Here is a 13,220-nt window from a genome sequence, read left to right on the forward strand (position 1 = left end):
CATAACCTGTTGTGTTTCCCGATCCTCTTTCTCTTTGTAGCCCACAGTGACTGCAGATAACTCCCTCAGTGCTAGCTACATGGAGAGGACCATCAAGCTCCTGAGACTTCGACTACAGTCACGACTAGCCCTGCATAGGCAGTTTGCTTCATTGGGTAAGTAGCAAAAGACGGTCCTACTACAGTGAATCACCACATCCATTATTCAACAAGTCCTTTGTGTCTTACATACCTCTTGCTGTGGAAATTTAACTTGAGTGGAAGTAAATGTTTTGTTATATTATGTACTGAACATTACTGTAACAGTTAACATGTAAACAAGGGGATTCTATGTTCTTTAAAGAAATCCAAGGTGAAGTTATAAGCTGTGTAAAAAGTTCTTATTTTTAAAGGTGTAGGTGTGCTTCATTTGCCTAGACTGGACTATTTTCTTAGGTTTATTGAGCTTCTACAAATATCTAAATAGCATCTTCTGCCATTCTGTACTATCAATTTAGATCTGCCTTTGCTGTTGTAGAGCAGGTAACTTCCTTTGCAGCTGTTTATAGTTAATGCAAGCAAAAATGCCTGACAGGGTGTGAATTATTTGAGAAGTAGCACCTACCCAGGGGTGTTGTGAGGTCCAGCGCTGCAGTTGGGGGGCCTCTACACCCTTGAAAGGACATTATTTTCCCAGTAACACACACCATGGATGGCATTATTGTGCTTAGAGGATGGGGTATGTGTTAAATTGTTTTGTATTTTTTTTTATTGCTATACAATTTTTTTTTATATTTTTTATGGAAAATGGGTCCTCTGCCTAATGTTTCAAACTTTCTACGGCATATGTAATTGTCGCTTCCAAAATACAAGTAATGTAAGCATCTGATTGTCTGTGTGTGTGTGTATATATATATATATATATATATATATATATATATATATATATATATATATATGTATATATGTATATGTGTGTGTGTGTATGTATATATATGTATATATATGTATATATATATATATATATATATATATATATATATATATATATATATATATATATTATTGCCCATCCCTTGTGGAATGACTTAATTGATGATTAAAGTCATTCAGTAATGACAGACAATGAGTTTCATACTTACTGTTCAGCAAATCCATGCTGATGGACTGCCTGTTGCATTCCGTGCTTTGTCTCACTCTTTCTCGTCTGTTCTCATTCTTATTCTCTGTTATTTTACACATGCATGTACACTTCTTTCTTTTTACTTTTATTTATGTATACTTTTTTAAATCTTACACTCTCTATGGCTACGTTTTCTTGGATAGTTTTGAGATCTAGACTCTTGCGCACGAGGGTACTTTCTCCAGGATTAACGGTTACTCATGCTGGCTATCATAAAAAGGTAATGTATGTATTAGTGTATATGTAAATGGAGTGTGAGACTGGCTTAAAGGTTCCAGGCTGGATTAAATGGGTTTTGGTGATGTCTGTCAAATAAAACTGCTTGAAACTTCTTAGTTCAAAGTGCACAGCCCACTATACTCTATGTATACTTAATAGTGTTTTTAACGTGTTTGTATTTTTTAGATTAAGTTTGACAATTATGGCTTTCTTTAAAAAAAAAGTTTTGCATTTTTGTGAGTGTTTGAGCAAAACAGCAAAATGAAAGTGGATAGTCTTCTGTTTAATACTTGTCCAGTAAGTAGTGTGCTGACTGTCATCCACAGCTGTCACTGCACATAGTATGTCTGAAAGTTAACTATTATGATCTAAATTCCATGACAGAGGTCGGTGTTACCTTTCCAGTGTAGGCAGAGTGGAAAAGCAGCCAGTGACAGTGAGTCATGCGGAGTGGAATGTAGGGTTTTTGAAGTCTAGACATCTACCTCTCAATTGTCCAGGTTTTGTCTGTTCCTCATTTCTGAGAAATAATTAAGGATTGAAGTTACTAAATAATAATATTTAGTGTTAGACTTCATATTTTTCAGAAAGTGCATGTTTCTACAAAACATTTTATTCTTTCAACTTTCTAAATTTATAGGAGCAATATTTAAAATTTGGCTGTATTTTGGGGACTTGGTTCCACCATTATTTATTTATTTATGTCATCCATTCTGTCCTGAATAAGCCCTCTTCCTGCCCTAGCATCTCCTCCCTTGTCTCCCTCGATCCCTCAGAAGCTCAGACCAATGTCTGTTAGAGTCACAAACCTAAAAAATCTATTGGATAGAATCTCTACAGATACTTCAAAAACCATGTAGAGAAGAAAAGGCAACAGCCTGAAAAACAACAACCAGTTCACAAACAGAATTTAATACAGCTTAGCGCCTCGGCATAGTAGCCTTCAATGAGCATAAATTACAAGCACACACCCACCACAATATATATCACAATTAATTAAATAATTACATACATCATTAATCAATTAAACTAAATAACATTTAAAGAAAGAAAACATACAATAAAAAACTAAAAATATTACAATATAAAATTTATAATAAACTTTTCCAATTTACTTCTAAATTCAAACCATTCGGTGACATAGTATTATATTTCAAGATATAAATAGTTTCCTTAAACAACAAAATATTTTTAATTAATCTATCACCTTTTTTAATAAAGACACTTTCTAAAACACAACATTCAAACAATGCAGCATTACTATTATGACACTCCATAAAATGCAATGCAATGGGACTAGTCACTACTCTTTTATTAATATCTCTAATATGCTCCTGCATTCTGATTTTAAATTTTCTGTTTGTCTCACCAATATAATATAACTTGCATGGACATCGAACACAATAAATAACTCCTTCAGAATTACATGAAGAAATATTCTTAGGTATAAATGAAATACCATTAATATTATCAAAATATGGCTTTACAAATTTACAAATATTACACTGGCCACAGACATTAGTACCTACTATAGCCAAATTATTATATACATTATCCAATGGGGAAATATAATAAGTATTAATTAATTTATCAGATAAATTCTGACCTCTTTTAAAGGACAGTTTAGGAACAATAGGAAAAATCTTATAAAGATTTTTATCTGAAACAAGAAATTTCCAAAAATATTTAATAATATCCCAAATTTTATCACTATGAGAATTATAAACAGTCACAAAATAAATATCTGATACATCCTGCTTAGGACCCACTAAACACCTATTATTCCTATTAACAGAACTAACCATATTGTTAAAGGGCAAAAAACTGTTTATTTCTTGATTATTGTTACTAACAGTCCATTTATTACCCTTTTTAACACTTGTTTTATCCATTAACTTATTAATACAAAAATCCAATATATCAATATTGTATCCCCTTCTCAAAAACATAATAATACTATCATAAATATTCTGTTCTAAGTCTACCACATTATTACATAATCTAGATAATCTCATAATTTCTCCATAAGGAATAGCAGATAATGTATGGGGAGGATGACAGCTAGTTCCAAAAAGAAACTGATGACCATCCATAAATTTACGATATACAGTAGTATTAATCTGCTCACTTACCACTCCAGTTAACATAATATCTAAATAATGAACTTGACTACCAAACTGTAAACCATCAAAGCACAAATTATACTTATTATTATTGAGATCTGAAAAAAATTCATAAACATATTCCCTGCCACCACTACATAGAAAAATCAAATCATCTATGTAGCGGTAGTAACTCAAAACAAAATTTTTATAAAATTTATTATTATAAATATATTCCAACTCAAATTTACCCATAAAGAGGTTTGCATAATAATTTTTTTAGTTTTAATCAAGCTATTTACCATCAACTTAAGGGCACTGCTATGGGGGCATCTTTTGCCCCCATGTATGCAAACCTCTTTATGGGTAAATTTGAGTTGGAATATATTTATAATAATAAATTTTATAAAAATTTTGTTTTGAGTTACTACCGCTACATAGATGATTTGATTTTTCTATGTAGTGGTGGCAGGGAATATGTTTATGAATTTTTTTCAGATCTCAATAATAATAAGTATAATTTGTGCTTTGATGGTTTACAGTTTGGTAGTCAAGTTCATTATTTAGATATTATGTTAACTGGAGTGGTAGGTGAGCAGATTAATACTACTGTATATCGTAAATTTATGGATGGTCATCAGTTTCTTTTTGGAACTAGTTGTCATCCTCCCCATACATTATCTGCTATTCCTTATGGAGAAATTATGAGATTATCTAGATTATGTAATAATGTGGTAGACTTAGAACAGAATATTTATGATAGTATTATTATGTTTTTGAGAAGGGGATACAATATTGATATATTGGATTTTTGTATTAATAAGTTAATGGATAAAACAAGTGTTAAAAAGGGTAATAAATGGACTGTTAGTAACAATAATCAAGAAATAAACAGTTTTTTGCCCTTTAACAATATGGTTAGTTCTGTTAATAGGAATAATAGGTGTTTAGTGGGTCCTAAGCAGGATGTATCAGATATTTATTTTGTGACTGTTTATAATTCTCATAGTGATAAAATTTGGGATATTATTAAATATTTTTGGAAATTTCTTGTTTCAGATAAAAATCTTTATAAGATTTTTCCTATTGTTCCTAAACTGTCCTTTAAAAGAGGTCAGAATTTATCTGATAAATTAATTAATACTTCCCCATTGGATAATGTATATAATAATTTGGCTATAGTAGGTACTAATGTCTGTGGCCAGTGTAATATTTGTAAATTTGTAAACCATATTTTGATAATATTAATGGTATTTCATTTATACCTAAGAATATTTCTTCATGTAATTCTGAAGGAGTTATTTATTGTGTTCGATGTCCATGCAAGTTATATTATATTGGTGAGACAAAGAGAAAATTTAAAATCAGAATGCAGGAGCATATTAGAGATATTAATAAAAGAGTAGTGACTAGTCCCATTGCATTGCATTTTATGGAGTGTCATAATAGTAATGCTGCATTGTTTGAATGTTGTGTTTTAGAAAGTGTCTTTATTAAAAAAGGTGATGATAGATTAATTAAAAATATTTTGTTGTTTAAGGAAACTATTTATATCTTGAAATATAATACTATGTCACCGAATGGTTTGAATTTAGAAGTAAATTGGAAAAGTTTATTATAAATTTTATATTGTAATATTTTTAGTTTTTTATTGTATGTTTTCTTTCTTTAAATGTTATTTAGTTTAATTGATTAATGATGTATGTAATTATTTAATTAATTGTGATATATATTGTGGTGGGTGTGTGCTTGTAATTTATGCTCATTGAAGGCTACTATGCCGAGGCGCTAAGCTGTATTAAATTCTGTTTGTGAACTGGTTGTTGTTTCTCTACAGATACTTTCCTGCTCTTTTATGGAACAAGCTTCCCAGGAACCAGTACAGAGAGAGACAAAGTCATAAAATATCAGGATCTGCAGGTAGAAATGAGAGCAATGTGGAAGAAAGATACCCAGACAGTTCCAATAGTAGTAGGAGCAACGGGTCTTACAAAAAGAAATCTAAAATTGTATTTAGATAGTTACCAATACAAGTAACCTGGTGGGTGGCCGTGGTGGTGCAGTGGTTAGCATTGCTGCCTCACAGCAAGAGGTTCTCTGGTTTGATCCTTGGCTGGGGTGCCTTCTGTGAGGAGTCTGCATGTCCTCCCCATGGTCGCGTGGGCTTCCTCCGGGTACTTCGGTTTCCTCCCACATCCCAAAGACATGCTGTATGTGGATTGGACACTCTAAACTGGCCCTAGGCATGAGTGAGTGCGTGCGTGTGTGTGCCTTCTGTGGAAGGTTGGGCACCGGGCTGGCAACTCGACACTGTAAAACTCCACTGCCAGTCATGAGCGGACAAGGTGATCCGCTGTGGCGACCCCTAACCAGGAAAAGCCGAAAGAAGAAGACTTTCTAATCAGCAAATCACTGTTTGGCAAGTATAAAAATTGGCAGCTGTTTTCTTGTGGTGGACCTGTTTTTCAGAGGGCATTACCTGTCCATTAACATCCTGCTGGTGAACGTTTGATGTCCTTCAAGAATGCAACTGCAGTCCTGACATATGGGTTGTCCTGCCTCAGGCAGCCCTTCGGTCGGCCGGATTCCAAAGTCTGGGTCCGGCGTCAGCTGATGTCGCCTCCTCCCCGACGTCAGAGCGGCTGGAGTATAAAGGCATCCGCCGACACCATCTTCTTCAGTCTTTCTTGCCGTGCGGTGCCCGAAGCAGAAGCAGTTCGCAAGTGCCGGTCGGTCAGCTCCTGTTTTTTCAGTTACCGAAGTCATCTAAAAGCTAAGTACCCCGTTGGGGAACATTTTTTCTTGCCTCAGCCGATGTCAGAAAAAATTGAAAAAGTTAATAATTGTTTGTCTTGTGGTAAACAAATACCTCATAAGGACTTCCATTCTTACTGCCTCCCTTGCCTGGGCCCAGACCATGAAGTCTCGGCCTGTGCTGCCTGTGCTTGCTTTAATAAGCGCACACTCAGGCGCCGGGCAGAATTTGCCGAAGACTTTTTTGGAGAATCTTTCGCTTATATCATGCCGTCGGAACAACCGACATCACAATCTACCAAAAAACGCAAGGACCGGGACCGACATCCTCGGCCCGCTTCATCCACCGATACCACGCCTAAGCCCTCCGCGAGTGCATCGGCCCCTTCGGAAGCGGTAATTCTACCGCCCCAGGCCGACGACACCGCTTTAACGCATTCTTCGGTCCCAGAGATTTCAACGGTGCCGGTTGTTGATTTTCCTCCGGAAACCAAAGCTCTAGATTTACCCGACACCATTCCTGTGGACAAGGTTACCCCTGCACGTGGGGCAGCTAGGCCTCCGGTATCCATGTCCATCAAGGCCTTTGCACGTGCTAAGGCTGCCAGCCAGGCCAAGGCCCATCCTAAATCTACTTCTCAGGGCCCCTCTTCTGATAAACAGATCATGACTCTTGCTGCAGATCTAATCTCTCTTATCAGGGGTGCTCAGCCGCACCCAGACAGAGGTTCTCAGCCGCCTGCAGATAAAAGGCCTAGAACTGAGCAGACTGACACCCTCTCTTCAGATGAAGCCTCTGGGGATTCAGAGCACTCAGATACCCAGGAAGATTCCTTCCAGGCCTATGAGGACTCGGATGCTGAGGAATCAATTCCCTCTGCCTCCCCTCCAGAGGATATTTCTTTTGGTGAAGTTCTCCACTCCATGAGAGAACATTTTCAGTGGCAGGGTCAAGAATTTTCTGACTCCAGGAAAAGGCTACGTACCTTCCTTAAGCTACCCCAACACAGACCTTTAGCTATTCCTCCAGTGTTGGATGTCCTTGATGATGTATACTCAGACTCCAGTGCTTCGCCTGATTCTCTCCCTCCTGCTCCTGTCAAGCCTGACAGATATTACAGGGTCCCTGAAACCCATAAGCATCTCTTTAAGGCCCACTCTGTGGATCTAGAAACTATTTCACAGGGCCCCAAAGGAGTGGCTACTTCCTCGGCCAAAAACCCTCTGCCCGGCTGACAGGGAAGCTAGGTCCCTGGAGAGATGGGGCAAAAAAGTTTATACCTCTTCCACCCTTGCCATGAGGTCACTCAACTGCCTTTTTCATATGTTTCAGTACCAGGATTACTTAATGGATGATTTGCAGAAAAAGTTAGCCTCTCCTGAGCCTATGGATAGAAAGGCATTGCAGGATTTGGTTCATAACACTCAGCAGGTTAGCAATCATTTTCTTCAGTGTGGTTATGATGCATTGGAAGCTTCATGTAGGGCAGCCATGACAGGGGCCGTTATACGTAGACATGCTTGGTTGAAAGAACAGCCACTGCCAGACCATGTTAAAGTTAAGCTCCTGGATGCACCTCTGGAAAAACAGAAGCTTTTCGGTGCTAATGCACAGGATGTGTTGAAGTCTATTGAGGAAAAGGCAAAATCAGTACAGACAGTCAAGGATTTCCTCCAGGTACATCCTCCCAGATTCAGCAGGAATTGGCCTTCAAAGAATTGGTCCTTTCCAGAGTCAGACAAGTTTCAAAGGGGAAAAAACAGGAGTGCTCGAGGTAGAGGTCAATACCGAGGCTCCTACAGGGGCCGCCATTGGCAACCACCAAATCAGAGAAGTGGCGCAGGGAGTTCACCTGCACCACAGGGACAATCACAATGACTTGACTTTCACTCCGCCTACCAAGGCTCAAAGAGAAGCACCTCTAGGCGAAAATTATCCTTATTCTCAAAGAACTGGCACATTTTAACCAAGGACAAATGGATTCTGGACATAGTAGACAGAGGTTACAGGTTCCACTTCCACACCTTACCAACGAGACAAGGCATGCCAAACCTGCCACAAAATCAAAGGGCAGAGGCACTCTTACAAGTTTCAAAGCTGTTACAAATAAAAGCTATAGAAAAGGTTCCTCCTCAGGAACAAGGCCAGGGATGCTATTCAAGACTGTTCCTTGTTCCAAGAAAAGAAAAGCAATGGAGGCCTATACTGGACTTGTCCGTTCTAAACACCTTTCTCATTGTGCCAAAATTCAAAATGCTGACGTTACAGCAACTCCTTCCCATGCTGGGCAAGGGGTCTTGGCTGGTTACTCTGGACCTCAAGGAGGTATACCTGCATGTCCCAATCAGACACAGCTGCAGAAGATACCTCAGATTTCTTGCATGAACAGAGCATTATCAATTCTCAGCATTGCCGTTTGGCTTATCTACTGCGCCCAGAGTATTCACGAAATGCCTGGCATCAGTAGTTGCACATTGCAGACTCCAGGGGATTCAAATATACCCTTACCTGGACGACTGCCTCATACAAGCAGACAGCAAACAAACCTTGATAAAAAACTTGGACTATGTCATTCAGTTGCTACAGGCTTTGGGATACACAGTCAACATTCAAAAATCAAGACTTTTGCCATCCCAAAAGATTATTTTTCTAGGAGCAAAACTGGACACACAATCACAAATGGCTTTCCTCACAGAGGAGAAGCAGCAGCATTTACCAGATTACATGAAAAGCCTAGCAAAACTTACCCAGCTGACCGCAAGAAAGATCCTGCAGGCCCTGGGTTTCATGGCATCTTGCATTCTTCTGATCCCTCTGGCAAGACTACACATGAGGAAGCTACAATGGTACCTAAAAAGCTTATGGTCTCAACACAGCCACAACCTAGAAGACGTAATACCACTCATTCCATGCCTGCAAAGGGAATTCTTGTGGTGGGCTCAAGCAAGCCATTTAAACAAAGGCATGCCTTTCAACAAAGTTCAAGCAAGTCAAACCATTACAACAGACGCCTCAGATCATGGATGGGGGGAACACATGGAGGACAGATGCATTCAAGGTCAATGGACTCCCATGGAAATGCCTCTGCACATAAATCAAAAAGAGATGTTGGCAGTGATACATGCAATAGAAGCCTTTGGAAAATCTCTTCAACAAGGCCATCTGCTAATAAGGACAGACAACACCACTGTCATGTGGTATATAAACAAACAAGGAGGCACTCACTCGTATCCCCTCTGCAGACTAACAATGGTTCTTTGGGAAAAGTCCCTGAATCTGAACATCCATTTGCAATCCCAGTTTGTTCCGGGCAAGGACAATGTTCTAGCGGACAGGTTGAGCAGAAATTTCGTGGATCCACACGAATGGATGCTGCATCCACACGTTTTCTCACAAATAACAATAGCATGGGGAAGACCGGACATAGATATCTTTGCTTCTCATCTCAATCACCACCTGGACAGGTTCTGCTCAAGGACACACCATCCTCTAGCCTGGAGAGCGGATGCTCTCTCCTTCAGCTGGAATAATCTAAAAATCTATGCATTCCCTCCTGTACCATTACTGACCAAGGTGTTACTGAAGATCAAAGCAGAGCAACCAAAAGGAATATTGATAGCTCCAGACTGGCCGAGGCAGCATTGGTATCCCTTGCTACTGAGCATAACTTAAAACCGTGGCCCTTGCCCCAATGGCCTCTGCTCCTAACTCAACACAATTACAGGACTGTTCATCAAAACCTGCAAACATTACAACTGACAGCTTGGAGGGTTCCATGACTTTGACCCATGTCCCCCTCTCTGAAAAGGTTCAGGAAATCTTGCTGGAAACACGCAGACCTTCCACCAGAAAAACCTATTCGGCCAAGTGGAAGAGATTCATCATCTGGAATGCCAAAAAGGGCCAGGATGCATCAGTGATGAGCATACCTCAGATATTAGAATACTTGGCAGAAATGTTTCATAGTGGCCTCTCATATTCTTCCATTAAAATTCACGCTTCAGCAATCTCAGCAAATGACAACTGTGATCCACCTGTGTTTTTGCATCCCTTGCTAAGACAGTTCCTAAGAGGGATAAAGAATATCAAACCTCCCAGAAAACCACCAGTTCCTGCATGGGACCTCAACTACATCTAGGAAAAATTAACTCTTCCTCCTTTTGAACCAGCAGCATCTTCAGAAATGCAATTTCTCTCCTGGAAAACGGTCTTCCTGTTGGCAGTTACCTCAGCAAGAAGAGTCTCGGAGATACAGGCCCTCATGGCAGTACCTCCCTTTCTCATTTTCCATCAGGACAGAGTTTCTCTAAGGACCAATCCTTCATTCATGCCAAAAGTGATATCCAGGGTGTCTCTAAATCAAGCAATTCACCTACCTACTTTCTTTCCCAATCCTCAAAATAAAGGGGAAAAGCTGCTGCATACTTTAGACATACACAGACAATTACGCTACTACTTGGACAGAACAAAGACCACCAGGAAGTCTGACCAACTATTTGTAGCCTATGCTGCTGGAGTGCAAGGAAAGGCAGTCTCCAAACAAACAATTTCAAAATGGATTGGACACTGCATCAGATTCTGTTACTCCTTCCATGGAAAGGGTGTGCCAGCCAATATTAGGCCACACTCAACCAGAGCTATAGCCACATCCACAGCCTTTCTAAGAGGAGTGGCTACAAAGGACATTCTAGAGGCTGCTACATGGAGCTCCGTGCATACATTTACCAAACACTACAACCTGCCTTTATACTCCAGATCCAGAGCAGGCTTTGCTTCTGCAATCCTGCAGGGTCTTTTAGCTACACCATCCCTTGCTTAGATCCTACCACCCCCAGCTTGGCTGTGGTATTCAACCCATATGTCAGGACTGCAGTTGCATTCTTGAAGGACATAGTACAGTTTTGTACCTACCATAAATGTTGATGTCCGATAGATATGCAACTGCAGTCAGGTTTTCCCTCCCTCCTACCCCTCTGCTTTTTTCCTTGGGTCCTTTCCCCCTCTTCTTTTTAGCTGGGGATATCTGTTATGGTGTATCTGTTTATTACTGTTGTGCATGTCTGGAATTTTTTGCTTATCCTTTCACAAAATTTAGCCTTCCTTGGAGGGCACCTGGCATCTGGGGCAAGAAACACTGAAGAAGATGGCGTCGGCGGATGCCTTTATACTCCAGCCACTCTTGACGTCGGGGAGGAGGCGACATCAGCCGACGCCGGACCCAGACTTTGGAATCCGGCCGACCGAAGGGCTGCCTGAGGCAGGACAACCTATATGTCAGGACTGCAGTTGCATATCTATCGGACATCTACATTTATGGTAGGTACAAAACTGTACTTTTTCCATTTTGGGTGGCGGTATACAGGATACCCATTTTCTAAGCTGTTGTGTGCATTTGTTTCATAGCTATTTGCTTTCAAGTTTTCTCTTTGTGTGGGCATTAGTAGCATATTCTATTTGTTTGTAATCAAGGGAAATATCCTTTAGTTATGCAAATTAAACATAACAGTTTTTTTTGTGCTTTCTACACACACTGCAAAATTCTAAACAGTTGAGAGGTTTGTCCAGATTTTTGCCCCATATTTTTGGTCTGTTGCTCATAACATTTTTGATTTTCTGTCAAATCACTGAGGATTGGAAGTCATTAAATAATGTGTGTTTCTGACTTCATAACCTTCAGAAGATGCATGTTAATGCAAAACAAGTTATTCTAGCAACTTTCTATTTATGTAAGAGCAATATTTAGAATCTGTCTCAGTTTTTGAGCTTTGTCCCCCCATTTGTTTTTTTGGCTTTGTCCAAAATTCTTGTGTTAAGAAGTGTGTCAGTATCATTTGGGCAGTTTGAATGTTCTGCCTAATGATGCAGTGGAAGTCCTAAATTATGAAGAAGCAACCTTTAGGTTATAACCCAGATAACTATTTGGCTTAGAAACCACTTTGTTGCCACTGGTCTAGAGGTGAGTCCAACAGTCATTCTGGTAGCCCACTGATTCTTAATTTAGATGCATCTATATTGTAAAGTTATTAACAGAAAGATCTGTAAAATGTGTTTGCCTCCACAATTAGGAAGAGAACCTTAAATTGCTATTATCTGTATTTGTAAAGGTGTTTCTCAGTATAAGTTGAGAATCCCTTACTGAGGAAAACTGTCTGCCATCATATGTCCAGTTCATTTTCCATGTACAGATAATGCTTGCTGGCTGATGATGTAGTGGTCCATCTGTTCTACCCAGTTGTGGCTTGCAGCTCATAACTGCTTCTCCATTCACCCTGTTTTCTGCTCCCCTTTCATCCTTCCCAAGCCCTTTAATTATGTTAAGAATTTTGCTATACACCACCCATTCAGATGGTTCGTTCTTGTTATACCTTACCCGATCTGAGAAGGTGTTTCCTCTAGCTTACCCTAAACAAGCTTAAACTGTTTTTTCAGCTGTTTGCTGCATTATTTTAATATCTGCACTTAAAGTTGCATTTTAGTCGAATTTGATCTAAAGTTTGTTTGTTTGTTTAATTTAACTGTTGAGGCTACCCACTAAAGTGTGCTAGCCTGTGTAACTGATTTATTATGGTTTCTGCATTTTCTGTGTGTTTCTATCTAAAAACAAAAAAATAATCCTTGTTTTCCCGCCTCTCCTCGACTAGTTTAGACCAGTTTACAGGCATTGCTGTATTCTGGGCTGTGGTGTAGTTTCTGTGTTGTCCATTACTTTACTTGGCTAGAAGGAAGTTTCTTTGCTCACCAGTGGGAGTGGGGAGCCTTGAGCAGCCTACCTGTCCCTGTAGGAAGTGACCTCAGCACAAGAGCTGTAGTAATTGATTGTTTTGGACCATTTCTAGCTCTTTTGAAGTTCCCTGTTTAAAATCCACATTTGCACGGCATTGCGCGTTTGTGCGCATAGCGCCGGTTAAAGTAGGTTAAACTTCTTCTTGCTCCGCCAAGTCTGCTCCTCAAATTTTCACTTAAGGAAGCTCTACTCTTAGTAT

The 13,220-nt window shown here is 39.4% G+C and overlaps 1 protein-coding gene across 2 annotated transcripts in view; it reads left to right on the forward strand.

Moving 5' to 3' along the window:
* Positions 1 to 13,220, forward strand: part of THOC5 (THO complex 5) — a 1,209,707-nt gene that overhangs the window by 947,612 nt on the left and 248,875 nt on the right. For both annotated transcript variants that reach the window (XM_044068466.1, XM_044068467.1), the window contains one exon: positions 41 to 155. In XM_044068466.1, the coding sequence (XP_043924401.1) occupies positions 41 to 155 (115 nt within the window). The remainder of the gene's footprint in view (positions 1 to 40; positions 156 to 13,220) is intronic.

Source organism: Protopterus annectens, chromosome 4.part0, assembly GCF_019279795.1.
Source record: "Protopterus annectens isolate FY-2018-M chromosome 4.part0, PAN1.0, whole genome shotgun sequence".
NCBI lineage: Eukaryota > Metazoa > Chordata > Ceratodontiformes > Protopteridae > Protopterus > Protopterus annectens.